This window comes from Lampetra planeri, chromosome 9 (genome assembly GCF_965212315.1).
Source record: "Lampetra planeri chromosome 9, kcLamPlan1.2.h2, whole genome shotgun sequence".
In the NCBI taxonomy this organism is placed as follows: domain Eukaryota; kingdom Metazoa; phylum Chordata; class Hyperoartia; order Petromyzontiformes; family Petromyzontidae; genus Lampetra; species Lampetra planeri.
Window position 1 is genome coordinate 10,302,315 of NC_136115.1, and position 20,088 is coordinate 10,322,402.

Here is a 20,088-nt window from a genome sequence, read left to right on the forward strand (position 1 = left end):
GAAGTCAACGTTGCGTGTTCGATTGGGGAGACTGGTTCCCGCCATGCGAGTGTGAAATTGTCACCACTGGCTCAGGACAGCCGATGGAGAAGAGCACAATCCAACGCTGATCTGGGAGGTGCGACACATTTTAGCTGCGAGCACGAAGCCTCTGAACTATGCATTACATAGACTTGTTTATCTAATTGTATTTTAAAACGTAAGCGACTTACGAGTATGTTTATTTATTTATTTTATCAACATTGGTTTACCGACTAACGTTCATAAGCGGTTGTTAACCAACTCGTAATAAATATGACTAATAAGCTGATGTCGATGTTTAATCATTTCAATACCAATAACAAACTGTAACTGATCTCTGCAGTGACACATTTGATGACGCAATTCTCTATCATTGCGGTTCATCGCAGAGAGAGCAAACAATTGAATATATTTGGCTAAGCTTTTAACATCGTGCACATTTTACACAGTGGGTGCGTTCTGCAACGCCATAAACTGCTTCCATCATCGCAATGGTTATATTTTTTTTTTGCGCGGGCACTCTGCACCACGCAGAGAGAGCCCACGCCTTGCTGAGTAGGAGAGTGCTGTGATCCGGGCCTGAGAGAATGGAATGCGAAACCGCACGGTCACGACAAAAATTTACGTGCAGTCACCGGTGACTGCCACAAGACCATCAAAGCTCGCTCCTCGCGAGAACCTGGAATTCGAACCCAAGGTTTCCGTGGGGCAAGTTCTCTTTGTTTGACATGATACTTCGTAGACACGTATATACATCGCCGACGGACGCAACCTCTCCTGAAGCAAGGCGACATTCGGAAACGGTCTCCGAGTCGGAGGACAGCAGCACAGCCGCTCGAACGGACGCGTGGCCTCCGAGCGGGACTCGTCAGCGGCATTCGCACCGGGACCTCCGCGCAGAAACGGAATTTACCCGAACTGTGCGAGCGCTGCGTGCGCAAAAAAAACAACCCATCCACGTCCGCAGACGTTTCCCAGAAAGCTTTCTCGCGTTTCATTCGCCGTTTTATTTCCGTAGCCATTTCGCCACCTGCTTTCTCTCTCTGCGCTTCCTAATTTCACCCGTTCGAGAAGCCACGCTTCGCACGGGCAACGACCGAGTCACTAGCGCGCGGCACGTTGCTCGCACGAACGGTGCGTCTGGCGGCTTCAGGAGACCGGATGAGCAGGGAGTCGGCGGTGCTGGGCACAACGTGGCTTCAAATCCCCGGGCAACTCGCCCAGGATTGGAGCCCACGAGAGGGCACGTCGCGCCCGAGCGACTTTGACGGTCTCAATCCGGTGGCTGATGCCTGCGCTCACAAACCGATGGTGAAAATAATCTCCGGCATAGCTATGCTTGTCGCACGCGGTCGAGGGGTTTCTTGGCGCAATGGAAACTGTGTTCGTTCTCGCTCTAGCCGCTGAACGTCATGGTTTGTTGTCCTCCCCCCCCCCCCAAGCGCCTCCTGTTAACACGACTGGCTACACACGGACAACATACAAACACACATGGTCGAGAATATGCCGCCTCGGCAGCCTTGCTCGTACCAGCTGTGGTCAGCAGACATTCTCTCCCTTCTCTATTACGTATTTCCATACGCAGGTCAGCCAGGTCGCTCTTGCAAATGGGACTATCCGTTATCTCTTGAATTCTCACACGGTTAAACAACCATCACCGTTCTGTGCTCTCATCTCTGTGGACTCCGACCGCACACCTCCTCCTCCCCCTCCACACACCACCTCGAAATCAATCCCTCCCGTGCCCTAAGATAGCAACGCCCCCCCCCCCCCCCCAAATGCGTTCACACTTAGACGCTGTCAGCGAGCACCGCTGAAGCCCGGCACGCCGGGCGCGCGCGCCCTCACCATCCCCTTCACCCCTCGTCATACTCTTCACCGCACGGACACATTGACCGCATGCACAACCCCCGAGACAATCCCTTTAAACAAGCGGCATCGGCTGGGGGCAGGGGGGGGGTGCTTGAAAAATAAGCTCAAACAAGGGGGAAGATCCTCGTCATATCCCGCGGCTCGATGCTCGTTACGGTTATCCTGCACGGAGGGCCAGGGGAGCGTGCGACGAAGGTGGATCGCACGGCGCGGCCCCGAGCAGCACTCCTCTGCCGTGCGTCTCGCCAAGCGCCATTCGGGCAGTGACGGCCCCCCGTGACCTCTCCGTCTGTCTGCTGGAGAGGAGAGGCTCTGCGTGGCTTTGGATGAATCGTCAACTCGAACCGGAGAACCAATCGGACGGACTTTTATCTCTCTCCATCCTTGCCTTTTGTGTGCGAATGTGGAACGGAGTTGTCACCCGTGTTACTGTCGTCAGATTCTCGCAATCATCGTCGTCACTCGGTGAGAACACGTTGAAATAAAACTTTTTTTTTATTTTGCAATAGGAGATCTGCGCCACACCGACGGGGACGGCGAGAACGCAGCTCACCGCTCACCGCTGCCCGAATCAGGGCCATGGACCCCAGGGATCGCCCGTGGCACTCGTTGATGAACATCTCCGACTAGTTGTTGGCGACTGTCGGGGCAAGTGGCAAGTGCCGTCGGTGGGCAAATTGTTACGACTGGCTCCCTCGTGCTGATGTTCACACATCGACGGCTTGTACAGTACTCATTTAAGGCCGAGTCAATCTAGGAGACGCCCATAATAGGTTCAGATAGCACGAGCCACCGACGTTACCAACGTCTGAGATTCAATCCCGGATTTACCAAGTCTATAGTCCAGTGCCCGAACCACTGCTCCCAACACTCACACACGGAGATAAAGCTCTTCCATGTGGTGTTGCGGCCCATGGCACGTGCAGGGTCAGACTGCTGGGGCAAGTGCCGTGCGCGAGCAACTAGCATTGACAAACACAACACAAAGGAGGCAAGTACGCAGAGACAAACACACTCACAAAGTAGGAAGACAGCCTGGTGAGAGAGAGAGCAGAATGCGCTATGGCCTCCCCGCTCACCTGTCACCTGTGCGGTGAAGAGCAACCCTCACCAAGCCGCAGCAGCGAGCGGGGCCACTCACCCAGCGTCTGCCCACACCCCGACACACGTCCCTCTTCCTAAACCCGGCGTCTGTGAGCGCGTGGGTGAGTTGGTGGGTCAGTGAGCGGTGAGTTGGTGGGTCAGTGAGCGGTGAGTTGGTGGGTCAGTGAGTGTGTGGGGTGAGTAGGTGGGTCAGTGAGCGGTGAGTTGGTGGGTCAGTGAGCGCGTGGGTGAGTAGGTGGGTCAGTGAGTGTGTGGGGTGAGTAGGTGGGTCAGTGAGCGGTGAGTTGGTGGGTCAGTGAGCGCGTGGGTGAGTAGGTGGGTCAGTGAGCACGTGGGGTGAGTAGGTGGGTCAGTGAGCACGTGGGGTGAGTTGGTGGGTCAGTGAGTGTGTGGGGTGAGTAGGTGGGTCAGTGAGCACGTGGGGTGAGTTGGTGGGTCAGTGAGCGCGTGGGGTGAGTTGGTGGGTCAGTGAGCGCGTGGGGTGAGTTGGTGGGTCAGTGAGCACGTGGGGTGAGTTGGTGGGTCAGTGAGCACGTGGGTGAGTGACAGAGGGAGCGAGTGAGTTTGGTGAGTGAGTGCACGCGCGTGTGGGCGAGCACGGTACCTGCTTTGCAGGGGTCCTTGTAGTCCACCTCCTCCGCCGCCGCGTCCTGCTCAGCAACGCCGCCGCCGCTGTTGCTGAAGCTGCTGCTCGGCGGAAACTTGGCAAAGTCCGTGCGGGCGAGGCGAGGCAGCAGCAGGAGCAGCAGTCCCGTCACGGGCAGCCGGGGCCCGGCCATGCTGTCCTGGCTAGGCTAGCGTGTTGCTGTACGGGCTGGGCTGTGCGGGGAGGGGGGCCGGCTTCGTGGAGCGGGGAGAGCGCCGGGCTGGCCGCTGGGGTGCTGCTGCTGCGTCTGGGGAGTGAGGGGGGTGCGCGGGGCAGCAGCGAGCAGGCGATGATGAGCGGGGCTGGAACGGAGAGCAGTGGTGAGCGGCAGCGAGCGAGCGAGTGCCGCGTGTTCGGAGTGGGGGGGGGGGGAGCCGTGGGTCGCTGGGAGAGGCGGGGGTGTGTGTGTGGGGGGGGGGGTGCTTTGTGGGGGAGCGATTTGCCCTGGTGCCGGTGTGACCGTGGAACGCATGATTGCCCAAAATGCAGGGTTCGATTGAACGGGGTGGCCACAAATCATTTCGCTCAGAGGCTTTGCTCCGTCGATTTGTTAAATAAAATAAACGCAAGTGCTTCTTGTCCACGCTGGCATCACTCGTGCACCCCGAGTTGGTAAATTCGTAACGTGCATGATTCATGCATTGCGAGAAGAAGCGCTCTTTCTATTTGTGCAAACCTTTGAGTGAGCAGGGACGCTGCTGCCGCGGTGCAATGGTTTTGCAGGCTGGACATGCGACCAGGAGGTCACCGGTTGGATTGTTGCGACGCGGCAATGGGGAATGGGAACAGCACAGTCGAATGGCAGGTCACGTGTGTGGTGGGGTAAGGTGTGGGATTAGTCCCACATCTTGCAAGACGCCTGGCCAACTTGGAAGAGTAGGCCAAACACCTTCGAGAGCAGTGGTTCCAAACCTTTCTGGCTCCGCGGACCAATGTCAACCTTCAAACAACATTCGTGGACCGCCGTGCAGTGAATCAGGTCAGATCTGCACCAGTTTCTGCACGGACCACTTGCCATGACCGTGAGGACCAGCAGTGAACCAGTGCTCCAGCACGATCTCTGGTGCTAGGGGAGGCCATGTCCCCCAGCAGTGGCCAAGCGCAAGACATTGCATGGCTGCGCCTATACAGTTGTAACGTCATACCAATGTGGCGTCAATGAGTAAAGACGTGATGTTTTTGTATCGCCGTGTGATTTCATGTTGCACCAGGTATAGACTTGCCATTAGCACCATCGCCCTGCAAGCCTGTATCAAGCAATGCAGTAACATTCTGACTCGCGCCTACTGGACAATATGTGGAAAAGAGCTTTATAGCTCATCGGATTTCTCCAGTATGAATAAATAAATATGATTATAATTAAAATCGCCCCTGCAGAATCACAAAATGTGTTCAAGGTGAAATGAGCATTGAGCGTAGCTCACCTCTGCCACTGTTGTAAATTCCACACTCCCATGGCAAGGACCAGTCACTCCATGACGGAGTCTCACCGTCATTACTCAGGACCTCCCCCGCGTTCGGTGACGATCACCATCAGCGGCTTTTGGCTAAGCCATGGAACAAAGACGGCCGCTGTATCGTGCGCTTTCAAATGCGCTGCTGCGGCCGTCTGGAACGCTCTTCCTTCCGACATTAGTAAGCCACTGGAGCTACGCCCTTGTCAATCTAGATTGAAAACGAATTTCTTGAGAACCGCTTGTTGTGTTTAGTTTAATGTCCCTCCACCGCACATCCGATTAGCACGGTATAAAAGAAGTTCAATATATGCCAGACGCGTGCTCGGTGCAGGGTGAAGTCGCTGCATTTGCACGTGAACACGTGGGTACCGCTGCTGTTGATAAGCACCGCCTCTATGGGACAACCTCCACTGACCCCACAAAACAGTACTCGATTTACCTTTGCCCGGAGAAATGATGTGTTCAGTAAACGGTCCCGACCAGAGATTCAACCTCGCACCCTTCTGACCATGAGTGTGGTGCTCTGACCTCAGCGCCACCCTGCTCGACTTTATTATGCAACGCATTATCATCATAAGAATAATAATAAGCAGAAGAATGCTCGCTGCAGCATCACAAGAGGATTTTCTTCTTAGACCCGGGTAATTTATTTGTCAGAGGCTGTGGTGGTCGTAGTGGACGAAGGGGGTGGTGGTCTGATGAATGGGGTAGGCGGCGCTTTTGGCCGCAGCCACTTGGGCAGGCATTGAGCTACGGGACACGTGATGCCAGAGACTTGGCAATTCCACGGCTGGGACGACGCCGAGAGCCACAAACGCGGCGCCGTGCCAGCCCCAACAACGCTCGCCACCTCTTGCGGGAGAGCCCATCGGAGTTGCCCCGACCCACCGTTCCACGGGTCGCGATTGTGTAATACAAGGACAGCGCTGCTCGCAGCGGGAGCTGTCGCTGTGGTGTAGCTGTGGTGGTTGGTGGTGGTGGTTGGTGGTTGGTGGTGGTGGTGGTTGGTGGTGGTGGTTGGTGGTGGTTGGTGGTGGTGGTTGGTGGTGGTTGGTGGTGGTTGGTGGTTGGTGGTTGGTGGTGGTTGGTGGTGGTGGTTGGTGGTTGTGGTTGGTTGTGGTGGTGGTGGGTGGTGGTGGTGGTGGTTGGTGGTGGTTGGTGGTGATTGGTGGTGGTAGTGGTTGGTGGTTGTTGTTGGTGGTGGTGGTTGGTGGTGGTTGGTGGTGTTGGTTGGTGGTGGTGGTTGGTGGTGGTGTTGGTTGGTGGTGGTGGTTGGTGGTGGTGGTTGGTGGTGGTGGTTGGTGGTGGTGGTTGGTGGTGGATGGTGGTGGTGGTGGTTGGTGGTGGTGGTTGGTGGTGGTGGTGGTTGGTGGTGGTGGTTGGTGGTGGTGGTTGGTGGTGGTGGTTGGTGGTATTGGTTGGTGGTGGTGGTTGGTAGTGGTGGTTGGTGGTGGTGGTTGGTGGTGTTGGTTGGTGGTTGGTGGTGGTTGGTGGTGGTGGTGGTTGGTGGTGGTTGGTGGTGGTGGTTGTGGTTGGTTGGTGGTGGTGGTTGTGGTTGGTTGTGGTGGTGGTTGGTGGTGGTGGTTGGTGGTGGTGGTGGTGGTTGGTCGTGGTTGGTGGTGGTAGTGGTTGGTGGTTGTTGTTGGTGGTGGTGGTGGTTGGTGGTGGTTGGTGGTGTTGGTTGGTGGTGGTGGTTGGTGGTGGTGTTGGTTGGTGGTGGTGGTTGGTGGTTGGTGGTGGTGGTTGGTGGTGGTGGTTGGTGGTGGTGGTTGGTGGTGGATGGTGGTGGTGGTTGGTGGTGGTGGTTGGTGGTGGTGGTTGGTGGTGGTGGTTGGTGGTATTGGTTGGTGGTGGTGGTTGGTGGTGGTGGTTGGTGGTGGTGGTGTTGGTTGGTGGTTGGTGGTGGTTGGTGGTGTTGGTTGGTGGTTGGTGGTGGTTGGTGGTTGGTGGTGGTGGTGGTTGGTGGTGGATGGTGGTGGTGGTTGGTGGTGGTGGTTGGTGGTGGTGGTTGGTGGTGGTGGTTGGTGGTGGTTGGTGGTGGTGGTTGGTGGTGGTGGTGGTGGTTGGTGGTGGTGGTGGTGGTTGGTGGTGGTGGTGGTGGTGGTTGGTGGTGGTGGTGGTGGTTGGTGGTGGTTGGTGGTTGGTGGTGGTGGTGGTTGGTGGTGGTGGTTGGTGGTGTTGGTTGGTGGTGGTTGGTGGTGGTGGTGGTTGGTGGTGGTGGTTGGTGGTTGGTGGTGGTGGTGGTTGGTGGTGGTTGTTGGTGGTGGTGGTGGTTGGTGGTGGTTGGTGGTGGTGGTGGTGGTTGGTGGTGGTGGTGGTTGGTGGTGGTTGTTGTTGGTGGTGGTGGTTGTTGGTGGTGGTGGTGGTGGTTGGTGGTGGTTGGTGGTGGTTGGTGGTTGGTGGTGGTGGTGGTTGGTGGTGGTTGTTGTTGGTGGTGGTGGTTGTTGGTGGTGGTGGTTGGTGGTGGTGGTTGGTGGTGGTTGGTGGTGGTGGTGGTGGTGGTTGGTGGTGGTGGTTGGTGGTGGTTGTTGTTGGTGGTGGTGGTTGTTGGTGGTGGTGGTTGGTGGTGGTGGTTGGTGGTGGTTGGTGGTGGTTGGTGGTGGTTGGTGGTTGGTGGTGGTGGTGGTTGGTGGTGGTTGTTGTTGGTGGTGGTGGTTGTTGGTGGTTGGTGGTGGTGGTTGGTGGTGGTTGGTGGTGGTGGTGGTGGTTGGTGGTGGTTGTTGGTGGTGGTTGGTGGTGGTGGTTGGTGGTGGTGGTGGTTGGTGTTGGTGGTTGTTGGTGGTGGTTGGTGGTGGTGGTTGGTGGTGGTGGTGGTTGGTGTTGGTGGTTGTTGGTGGTGGTTGGTGGTGGTGGTTGGTGGTGGTGGTTGTTACGGTGCTTCGTTCGCACGCTGCACGAGCAACCCAGAGGTCGCCGATTCTATTCCATCTCCTGGTGCAGCCGTTGATCAAACAGCACGGCACGTTTCTCAAATGCCACCCACCACTACCACCGCCTCTCTCCGCCCAGAAGTTAGTCTACGATGGGTAAGTCAGATGTGCATAACGCAGGTTTTATTTTGGGTTAGATCTGGTAAATATATAAATGTGTCTTTAAACCCGCCACCACCCGACACAGCCAACTAGTAAGGTTTGTCACGTAAACAGAACGTGGCCAATTCGTCACTAGTACAGCACACCGGTGTGATGGAGAGCAAAGCCACAACATTTACAATCTGATCACGACGTTTCGCCAGTAACTACAACTGGCTTCATCAGGCGACAGCCAGATTTGTGGAGAATTCTTCCTGCTTCTGTGACAATCCTAATTAGCTGTGTCGGGTGGTGGCGGGTTTAACGAAACATTGACATATTTACGCGATCTAACCCAAAAATAAAACCCTGTATTATGGATGATATTGGTCTTCCGACGCGTCTGCTCGTCGCGGAAGAGGAGGTCGAATAGCCCGCTCCAAAGTTCGCTCTCCGTGGAGGCCTCGCGGCCCGTAGTGCCGTGAGCAAAGCAGTTGCAGGGCCGCTCCTTTACCTTGACCACTCACACTGCCAGCGAGTGGTCGAGTGGTCCGCGAGTCGTCTGCAGGGAAACTAAAGCACGCCACCGCTGCGCCGTGCACACGCGCGCGCTGGTGTTGCCATGAGAACGGTCAGTATCCTCCAGCGCTCACATGTACCGGTGACCCCTGAACGAGTCATGGGAATTCCACATTGCTATGATGGGAGCAACCTCGCCGCAGGATGTCCACTGGTGACGCATCACACACATGCGTGTGTGATGTGTGTGTGTGTGCGTTTTGTGCGTGTGTGATGCGTGTGTGAAATGTGTGTGTGTGCGTTTTGTGTGTGTGTGATGCGTGTGTGAGATGTGTGTGTGTGCGTTTTGTGTGTGTGTGATGCGTGTGTGAGATGTGTGTGTGTGTGCGTTTTGTGCGTGTGTGATGCGTGTGTGAGATGTGTGTGTGCGTTTTGTGCGTGTGTGATGCGTGTGTGAGATGTGTGTGTGTGCGTTTGTGTGTGTGTGATGCGTGTGTGAGATGTGTGTGTGTGTGCGTTTTGTGCGTGTGTGATGCGTGTGTGAGATGTGTGTGTGCGTTTTGTGTGTGTGTGATGCGTGTGTGAGATGTGTGCGTGCGTGATGCGTGTGTGAGATGTGTGTGTGCGTTTTGTGCGTGTGTGATGCGTGTGCGTTTTGTGCGTGTGTGATGCGTGTGTGAGATGTGTGTGTGTGTGCGTTTTGTGTGTGTGATGCTTGTGTGAGATGTGTGCGTTTTGTGCGTGCGTGATGCGTGTGTGAGATGTGTGTGTGTGTGCGTTTTGTGTGGGTGTGATGCTTGTGTGAGATGTGTGCGTTTTGTGCGTGCGTGATGCGTGTGTGAGATGTGTGTGTGTGCGTTTTGTGCGTGTGTGATGCGTGTGTGAGATGTGTGTGTGTGTGCGTTTTGTGTGTGTGATGCTTGTGTGAGATGTGTGTGTGTGCGTTTTGTGCGTGCGTGATGCGTGTGTGAGATGTGTGTGTGTGCGTTTTGTGGCGCGGTGGTGAGCGCTCTGCGCTAAGGACCCTGCCACCTGAGTTAGATTCCGAGCCACGGCTAAAAAGAAATCAGTGGCAATTGGTATGAGAACCTGTTCCGGGAATCCCGCGTAATTTGACTCATTCTTAAATGAACACTTTGTGTGTTGTTGCGTTGTGTGCAATGAGCGTGGTTCTGGCCACACCACTCCGTGTTGGCCGTGCCGACCTTAATAGGGGCTCGCAAACAGCAAGTGGTCCGGAAAGTCTGTTTCAGGCTACACGACGGATCTTTGTCTCTTTATCTTTGTGGGTGTGAATTCGTGTGTGAGTAAGCGCACGTGTGTGTAAATGGAGTACGTGTGTGTGTGTGAATACGTGTGTGTGTGTGTGAATACGTGTGTGTGTGTGAGTAAGTGGGGAGTGGGGAGCGGTAGTGTAGCGGTTAGCGCTACGCTGCGCTATGCACCCAGCGACCCGGGTTCGATTCCCGCTCACGGCCAACACCAGTGGCGATTATCTGAACCGGTCCGGCGCCTCCCCTAGATCGACTCAGCCTCAAGTGAGTACCCGATGCTCGCCACTGGGGAGACAAAGGCGGTCGGGCGTGTTGCTGGCCACACACCCTCTCGTGTACCGTTCCGGCCTTCATAGGGTGCTCGCTAACAGCACTTGCCCCTGCAGTCGGTTGAGGCTATACAGGGAATCTTTGTCTTTGAGTAAGCGTGTGTGTGTGTGTATATTGAGTGTGTGTGTGTATATTGAGTGTGTGTGTGTATATTGAGTGTGTGTGTGTATTGAGTGTGTGTGTGTGTGTATTGAGTGAGTAAGTGTGTGCTCGATGGTTTGTGCACTGTAGCGCACTGCGCTACGAACTCGGCTGACCTTGGTTCAATTACCGGCCACAGCCAAATCTGTGAACCGGGTCTCTCCTGGGTCGACTCAGCCTCAAGTGAGTGCCCGCGGTGTTCCCTAAAGCAACATAACCGGGCGCGACTTCGGCCACATCACCCTCTCGTGTGTGCCGTGCCGGCATGAATATGCGCCCGCTAACAACACTTGCCCCAACAGCCCGTGGAGGCTACTGAAGGGGGTGGGATCTTTGTCTTTGTGTGAGTGAACGTGTGAATGTGGGAGTGAGTGTTGCGTTGTTGGTGAGAGCGAATCTGCGTCGTGGGTACACGCGAGTGAGCAGTGGCGAACTTACTGCGCTGTGAACCTGGCGACCCGAGTTCGACTCCCGCTCACGGCGGACACCGGTGTCGATTATGTGGACCGCTCTTCCCCTCGGTACCTCATCAGATGAGTGAGCATCGCCACTCGGGAGACAAAGGCGGACGGGCGTGGTACTGGTCACCCCCCCCCCCACCCCCACTCGTGTCCCGTGCCGGCTTTCATAGTTGCTCGCGAGCCGCACTTGCCCCAACAGTCGGTTAAGGCTACACGGGGGATCTTTGTCTTTTGTATGTGTGTGTGTATGCAGCTGTCGTCAAGAACATGAGTGGGCCAGTTTCCAATGACGACTTTTGACAAAGCGTCTGCAGGGGGACTCGTTCAACATCATTATCTCGACAATAGCCGAGCGCGATTTGCGGTCGACATGCGCGTGGACATGAAAGCGATCGACCGCGATAATTAGGCGGTCTGCCTGCAACACTCGGCTAAGTTCAAACTCTCAACCCACGGGCATTGCGCCTCTTCGGAATGTCGTGATGCCCACACGCTCTGTACGCGTGTGGACAGAGCGTATTTGCAATATTACCGCACGTTCAAAGTGGCTTTCGTCTGCTGTGATCATAATGTATTTCACGTATGTCAACGAATGTACACGTGTTTGAGTGTACTCCAGATGTGCTGCGTAGACTCTGATTTTAGAGTTTCATAAACAGTGCATTGTGTTGTTTGTTTATTCTGTGTTGTTATGTATCCGTCGTGTCACGTGTGAGTACGCAAAAGCCCTTTTGCGCTGTCCCACATGCGCTACATGTGTACATGTGTACGCGTCCTCGAGTAACATTGGTAGGTATATGGACACGAGCTATAAACAATATGTACTCATACGTGGGGCATACACTACGCTGTTCGCATTCTGCGAGGCCGTGGTGTCAAACACCCCGTTATCCACGCACAGAGTCGCATCGACTCGCCGAATATTTCCCAGGTGTCTGTCAGCCTGAAATATCGGTGGAAAGTAAGCGATGTAATAGCGACGCAGCCTCGGCGAGATGTACTCTGGATGTGGTGTGCCGGCTGCGGACATTTACTTAGTCCGGGTTTGCGACCCGGACAGTCCCGGCTGAAATTAATCTCGGGGTTTGTGTGCCTAAGCTGTCTTGAGCACCTCACTGCCTCCTACATTGTCCACACAAAAATAAACACAAAGACCCCCCCCCCCCCGTCAAAGGCTAACAGAGTGTTGGGGCAAGCGCTGTGTGCTTCTATGAAGGCCGGCGCGGCACACGAGGGGGTGGGTGGCCCAGCACCACGCCCGGCCGCCTTTGTCTCCCCAGATAGCGAACTCGGGTCGCCAGGTTTGTAGAGTGGCGTGCTCACCGCTACACTACCGCTCTACACACACACGCAGACGCGCATGCTGTGTTGTGCGCGTCAGTGTCTGCATGTGTGTCGATGCGTGCACGTATGTGACAGCACTCTCAGTAGATGACACACACACACAAGCAGCACTCCGTGAGTCTGTGTGTGTGTGAGTGTGTTGTACGTGAATGTGTGTGTTGTACGTGAATGTGTGTGTGTGAGTGTGTTGTACGTGAATGTGTGTGTGTTGTACGTGAATGTGTGTGTGTGTGAGTGTGTTGTACGTGAATGTGTGTGTGTTGTACGTGAATGTGTGTGTGTGTGTGAGCACCTATGAAGGCGGGCACAGCCTTCGTAGGTGTCGGTGGCCGGCACCACGCCCGGCCGCTTTTATCTCCCGAGTGACGATATTCACACTCCGCCCCAGGTACTCATTTGAGAGCGCACATATGAAGGTGCTGCGTGTGAGCACCTTCATATGTGCTCGCGAACAGCACTTGCCCCAAAAAGTCAATGAAGGCTATACGGGGCATCTTTGTCTTGTGTGTGTGTGTGAGTGTGACAGCCGTGTCAGCAGTGGGAGGTGACTCACCGTGCTTGCAGCGGCGACCCGAGCGCTGCGTCTCACCGACACCACCACAGCCACCACGAGCAGCCTGGAGGAGAGCAGCAGCAGCAGCAGCAGGAGGTGGAGGAGGAGGACGAGGAGAAGGAGGAGTAAGAAGGCACTTTCCCTTGCAGGCTCTCTTCACGATGCTCCCTGCTCCCTCGCCGCGCATAGACGCGATGCGCACTCGGGCCCGGAGGCAGCGGCAGCAGCAGCAGCAGGAGGAGCAGCAGCAGCAGCAGGAGGAGGAGGAGGCAGTGACCATCAGCCCCGCATCCCGGCCGCAAGCGCGGATTTATTGAATGAGCGAGGCGGCGCTTCCTGTAGCGAATCTCCCTCGGGAGGGTGACGCTACGGGGCGTCAACAACACGGCCACTCCTCCACACGTGGCGACCCCCACCACCACCACCACCACCCACCCACCCACCCGCGTCTCTTCTCGATGTGAATTCATTCATTCGTTCGTTGCGTTCGTCGGGTCGCTCGGTTCGTACGGCGGGGGGGTCACTCGGTTCGTTCGGACATCCCCTGCGTTCGTTCCGCGCGTCGCGTCGGGTCACGCACCGCGTGCCTCCTCTGCGCTCGCCAAATCGTTTCGCGCGCTGCGAGTTCGCTTCTGTGCCACTAGGTGGGGGCATTCATTCGCGGCGTGCCGATTTCATTCATTTATTCATTCGCGATTTCACGCGCGTTACACCCAGTGGCGCATTCGTTCGCTCGTGCAATTCATTCTTTTCGTTCGTCAGTCGGTTCAGTTTCCGTCCTACCCGCCGGTGAATTCGTTTGCCAGCGACTGCATTCATTCGGAGGTAGGAGAGCGTGACTTTAGCGGCGTTTCATCGGTGGCTCATTTTGCTCAATTGGTTCATTCAGCCATTATTCGCATTGGTTTGTCGATTCAATGATTCGCCAGTATATTCATTGGCCCGTATATGCACTGTTCCTCCGATAACACTGGTCAACACACTTTTTTCTGGCATAAGGTATTCCAACGGTTGTAATGTAAATGTGGGGTGCTGATTCCAAATCTGGCATCAGTTTTTGTCTATCACATCAGGTTTTTGAGATATCAAATATTGCATTTTCAATAAAAACTGCAGAAGAAAAATATTAAATAAATGTGGATATCTACATAAAATGATATTATAAACACACTATCCTAAAAATACAGCACCATATTTTAACACTAAAGCAGTCACTGACTCGCAACAACTTGCAATCATAAGTGGCAGAGTTAATTTCAGGTAAAATCAATGAAAATGGGGTATGTCGATAGCATAAAATGAGATGTGATAGAGCAAATCTGAGATCAGATTTGGAATCAGCACCCTGAAATTAGTCTAGAACAGCTGCAAAAGTCCAGGCCAGAATTTGTTGTTGTTGACCAGTGTTATTAATTAATTGTTCGCCCGTGAATTCACCCATCTCATTCGCTTCTGAGTTCACCCGTGTTCTCCCCGTGATTATTTCAATCGCACCTCAATTAACTCATTCTCGTATTCTCCTGAATTATAGCGGAAAGTTCCTTCGCAAATAGTTATAATTCGCAAATTTATCGACTATCTAATTTGAGTTTTACTCAGTGACTAATTTGCTAACTTATTCACCTCCACGATACTCATTGGTTCATTCAGCGGTGTGATACTCTCTCAAATTGTAACCTTTAATTTACTTTCATTCACTCGACCCCTCATTCATTTCCACTCATTCGCTATAATTGCTTCCTCACTCGTCATTCAGTAATTCGTCAAATTAGCTCCACGTCGCATCTCGTTAACTCATTCACGACTGCAATCCATTCGCTCTACGCTCATTTACGCACTCGGACAAAGCGTCACTCGTGCCACGACTGCATTCACTCATCCATTGACAGTTGAATTCAGTCCAATTCCTTTTATTTCATTATTCATTCACCGGTTCAAATCTTTCGTTAACCCGCACGTTCACGACTCGGTCCGTTCGCTCGCTCACTGCCCCATTCACTCACGCATTCGTTAAACTCGCTCGTTCCCACTCGACGTTAAAGACCCTGAGACATCGGCATTCGCGAGAGAAAGCAACACCGTGCGACGATCCGCATCCCCAGTGCGTAACACCCCCCCCCCCCCGACATCCATTCAAGGGCCCCGTGTCGTTGAACGTGCACGTGAATTGTGGACATCGTGAAATCCACCCAACCGATCTTCCGCGCGCATCAATTAAAGTCACCGCGGCGTCTTTCGTATAACCGTTTGGGAGAGCACAGCTGAGACTCGTTGCTCATCGCGTGCTTCGTTATCCACGAGCCGAGGCCTGCGATTCAGCCCGGTCTCATCAGATCAGAGGCTAAGCAGGTTTGTTTTTTAAACCTGATTAACGATTGTATGGGAAGCTGCTTGGGGGAAAAAAAAACGTCGGAGGCTTGGGCTGCGTGGAGATAGGGATATGGCAATTGAGCAATGGATTATTGAATCCATCTGTGTGGGGCTTTCAGCGCTACTCCCTCGCAATCCGCGATGGGGGTTTCCGTCTGTTTCCTCCCACACGAGGCCAGACACTCATTAATAGGATTGGCCAAACATCACAATGCAGAACCCTCTTGAAAGGGAGCGTTGAGACTCAGCGAGGAGGGTGTCAACAAAGGGCATTGTTGTTCTTCTTTGTTGTTGTTGTTGTTATCTGTTTCGCACGTGGGTCACCATAGCAACGTCGCTGCGGCTATTCAATCGAGTCCGGTTTGTCGTAGAGCTGTGGCTACATTAAGCGCTGGGTATCGGTGTCATCGGGGTCTTTCACGTCCGTCCACGACGGGCAGGCGACGCGCTTTTGACGAGTCGCAACACCCCCCAAAGGGAGTCCCTCGGAGGCCGCGGTGCGAATCGAACAGCGACCTCTGTGCCATGGGGCTCAGTGGGTGGCGAGATTGGATCGCGGAGAAATCAAACCTGCGCCGTTCGTTCGTGGCGCTGTGAAGCCACCACTGAGTTCTATTCGCACGATTTCAAGCCACATGTACAGCTTTTTGTCGATCAACTGCCGGATGACGCTACCGTACACTTTATTGCAACCAATGGGAATCGCATGGTGATGTCCCATAACGGGGTTTCTTTTGTGATGGCGTGCGTACGCGTGTGGCCAAATCATGCGGAATTCCGCATGGCAAGGGCCAGTTTATCTTCGAGACGACCACTGAAGACGTTCCCAGAGTAGTACTTGTTTTATCGACCCAACAGCGACCTGCTTTGTGAGTCTGTCTATAGCGGCCTGCATACTCCGGTACAACGCACCCGACTTATGTAAGATGCGCATATACGCGAACACAGTATATCAACCTTAATCGCATTCATCTCAACTCCACTCGGCGACTAATGGTCCCATTTTGGTGAGTAATAGCTCATTGGGTGGGCCTTGATCTAATTAGTGATAAGCCGCCATATCGTTTCAATTTTGACCCTAGCGCTGACCCATCAGAACGATTGACACGATGGTCATTCACTTGCGAAGAATAACCCGCCACACTGGGGCAGGTGTCGTGTCGCGTCGTCTAACGATTTGCCGCGGCAGCGAGAACGTCACCTCTGCCGAGCGACTCGAATGCTGATGCGTACTTGCAGAGACCGCGGCATTTGATGGAGATCGCGTGAAGGATTGAGCTGCACAGGTGGGAGGAGGGGGGGGCTTGTCACGGTGGAAGGAGATTTCAGACGGCCGCTGCATAGGTCAGCCGCAACAACAACAACAAAGAAGGCAGAGCTCGCCAGAAGGCTGAGTGAACTCACGCCGTTGAGGATTTCCCAGTGACGAAGTCATCGTGTCCGACGGGGCATCAATGACTGAAACGGCGTACGCAAATAAATTGGAGTTCGCACTTAATCCACGCCGAGAAATTAAACAGATCGGGTTGGCTGTCACGCAGCGAGCAGGGCGGGTGGAAAAATAGGCGACTCGGAGATTTCAGAAGCAGGTCTGTGATATCCACTTCAGTGGACCGTGATCCACTTTCCTGGGAGAGATCCCAAATGGACACTGCCCCTTAAGACGTGACGCTGACGGCACACACGGGATCAAGCAACCTGCGTTTGTGACATTGCCCTCTGTGACAGTGGGTATACATTGTGGAGTGCTAACTTTGTGGCTTGAATAGGGGGAGGGTATTGTCATGTTTACTTTCGCCCACTGCGTAAATGCACGATGTACGTGGATGTGATCCATACATGAGTGGTGATGTAATTTAGCAGGCAGAATAAAGTAGGTATGGATAGGCGTTACACAGATGCGATAGGGCAGTAAGGTTAAAGGTCAAGAGAATAAGGAGCATTTCCACGGTGCCGCATCTATATAAAAAAAAAATCAAAGATGCGAGTCATTGTCCCGACTCAAATGAGCGCGATGGTAATTCTACGTTCCCATGACGGGTGCCAGTGTTGGTATCCAGAATCCACCCGGAGCGTGGAGGCTTCACAACTGCCCATGCACGTGCGTCTTTGTAACGAGATCCAGGGGATAGGCGGCGAAAAGCATCATGACCTTTCAGACTGTGGGAGAAGAAGAGGAGCGACCCCCCCCCCGTCGTGCCGTGATTGATGGCGGCTAAAACAGAGGTAAAAGCAGTGACAGCTCTCCTGCTCACAGGGCAATGGGACGGTAGGCACCATTGCGGCATGGCAAAGATGCACATTCCCATGGCTAGGTCCATGCCATCTACATTGCTACCACTGTGGACTCTCCACACCTTGATATTCATTTGATCGACTCTGCAGTGACGGTGTTTAACCGTGCTGCCCCCTTATCTCCCAACCCGCGCGTTGGCAAGGTATGTTTTTGATGGCATATATTGACCCTTCTTGGTTCTTTCGGTAAAGTCACGTAGAAGGGAGGTAATAACATAATAAAAATAAAACATAACAAAATAATTCTCACGACGTTTCGGCCACAACGCAAGCAGCCGTCTTCAGGTGGAAATAGGTCTGTCGAGAAGGCAGACTCTGCGTTGTGGCCGAAACGTCGTGAGAATTATTTTGTTGTTTTATTTTTTATATTTTATTATTTCCCTTCTACGTGGCTTTACCGAAAGAACCAAGAAGATGAATCCCTGCATTCACGAAAGCTTTAAATCTAAAAATACATTGACCCCTTTGACACATTGCCAGAAGATGGACAACACGGTGTTGCAAATGTCAGCTAAAGGAGAGAACACGCCCATGATCACCGCAGAGATGAAGTGATGAGATCAGCTCATTCGCGAGGCGGTTGCATCGCGGCGCCGCAAGCAATGGCGATGATGCGAAGCCTTCGTCCAGTAGAAGATTGATATTGGCTGCTGCTGATGCATTCTCTGGCACGAAAGGCTAAGGAACTTTGAACGTTCGGAATAGAACACGGCAGTAACGCGTTGTAGATGTGGTGATGATGAAGAGGAAGTTATGATGAGTGGGACTCGCGTGCAGGGTGGAGGAGGATGGGTTAAGCAAGTTGGAGGTTGGGAATAGGAGGAGGTAGTGATGGGTGGGACTCGCGTGTAGACGGTCAGGTGACCATGACCAGCATTGCAGCGGCCAAGGGGAAGAGAAGACCTATAGCCACGTGGTGGTGTTGATGGTGGTGACGACGGTGGTGAGGCTGTAATCGCAGACCTTGGAATTCGAGTGTCGACTGTGCAACACTTGCAGGATTTGGCAACAGGAAAGTGATGGCGGTCGGTCATGATGGAATTAACAGCGTTCGTCACGATGTCTTGATCGTAATGAGATCGTCGAAGGCGATTTGCAGATGTGTAGAGATGCGCGTTTCATGCCAGAGCACGCCACCTATCCCGACCCCCAACCACTTCATTCCCAGTGCCCATTCAGCTGGAAGGATCCGGAAAGCTGTTGCAGAAAATATGGTAACACGTCAGCTCCATCTCGCCTAATTCTGGCCTCATTCTATGATTTTGTCCCCATACGATGAAAGGAATACGACGGGCAATAATTAAATCGGATCGCTGCGGATGGGCGTACTTTTAAGTCGAGTCGTAGTGCCTTACGCCGATGATCCCTGCTCAAATCCTGCCAAGGAGCGCTCCGGAAACTGTCAAGTGAGAAATTAAGCACTGGTTGTTGTTTTTTTATTCTTCCTCCCCCCACGTGGTTCCCATAGAGCAGCATCCGCACTCCAGTCCCATCGCGCACCCCCAGGGGCTCGGCCACGGTGACTCACGCTGCCACACATCGCACGGCAGGGGATCGGCAGCGGTGCATCCCCGCCTGCCACCACGCGACCCAAGGACACACGGCCCCCCACCCCCCCCCCCCCGGCTTATGAATTCGTCATCGCGTAACTGAGTAATCACAGCGGCAGCAAGAGCCAAGTTGACGGTCCTTACACGGGCGCGTCTGTCCAGGATGCTGGCTGGGGAAAGGATGAGGATCGCGTGCAATTAGGGGATTGCGAGTCACTCGAATGATTATTCCACAGACCCATGCGCACATACACAACACAGTTGTACTCATATATGGCGCGCACACAGACGCCAGCTGTAGCGCTGGGAACGATACCCCGCGTCTGTGCGCGTGTTCACGCGCGCACTGCTCACGGTATTGCAGCGATGCGCGCCTCTTGTCGACGCTTTCCAAATAGGGCTGAGCACTCTCTATCCGTCCGTCTGCAGCGTTGAGTCACGATAACTCTCGTAATGTGTTGCCCCCATGTGAATGCAATTTTAGCACGAGCGTTGCGGCACTATAGTGGACATGATGTTTGGTCAATGTGGCCGTTGTGCAGTTCGGATAAATAAACGGGGTTATCGCCAAATAAACTACTTCCGATGACAGAAGCAGATTGGATACATCGTTAGAAAATGCACGCGCGTGCACGATTTTTCTTCCTAGTTTTAATTTGGAAATAAATGCCGCGTGTCTTAATCGAGCACGAGACGCCTTGCAAACGAGGTAATTGCTTCGTCACTCGATTGATCACTTTTCTCGTTCCCCACGCGAGTACGTTTCATTTGATATTAAGCCCACCCCCTTGGCACTTTGATGTAATTATTAAAGCCTGCGCCTTCGCAGGCTTTTAATTTGCGACAAGCGCAAAGGGAGACCCACGGCCGGTTATTATTAGACGGATACAGCCGTCGCGCGTGCTTTGGTTTAGATTTCACCAATTACATTGCACCCTCGGTGTCGGCGCGCGGGTTGATGCACCCTCCGTTATGAAGACAAAACCACCACGTTCCAGGGTCACATTGAGATCAAGACATGTTCACGACCGATGCTGCCCACTCCATCGCCAAACCCTTGCGAGTGATGCTGGGGGGAGGGGGGGGTTAGTGCTGTCTGGGTCTCCAGAGAGCAGCCGCGCGCGATGGAACGAGCCAACG

The 20,088-nt window shown here is 53.9% G+C and overlaps 1 protein-coding gene across 1 annotated transcript in view; it reads right to left on the minus strand.

Moving 5' to 3' along the window:
• Window positions 1-13,030, minus strand: part of LOC144720661 (dorsal-ventral patterning tolloid-like protein 1) — a 175,706-nt gene extending 162,676 nt beyond the window's left edge. The window contains exons 1-2 of the mRNA XM_078597584.1: window positions 12,734-13,030; window positions 3,602-3,890 (exon numbers count right to left, since the gene is read on the minus strand). Coding sequence (XP_078453710.1) covers window positions 3,602-3,776 — 175 coding nt within the window. The 5' untranslated portion in view covers window positions 3,777-3,890; window positions 12,734-13,030. The remainder of the gene's footprint in view (window positions 1-3,601; window positions 3,891-12,733) is intronic.
• Between the last annotated feature and the right edge of the window lie 7,058 nt (window positions 13,031-20,088).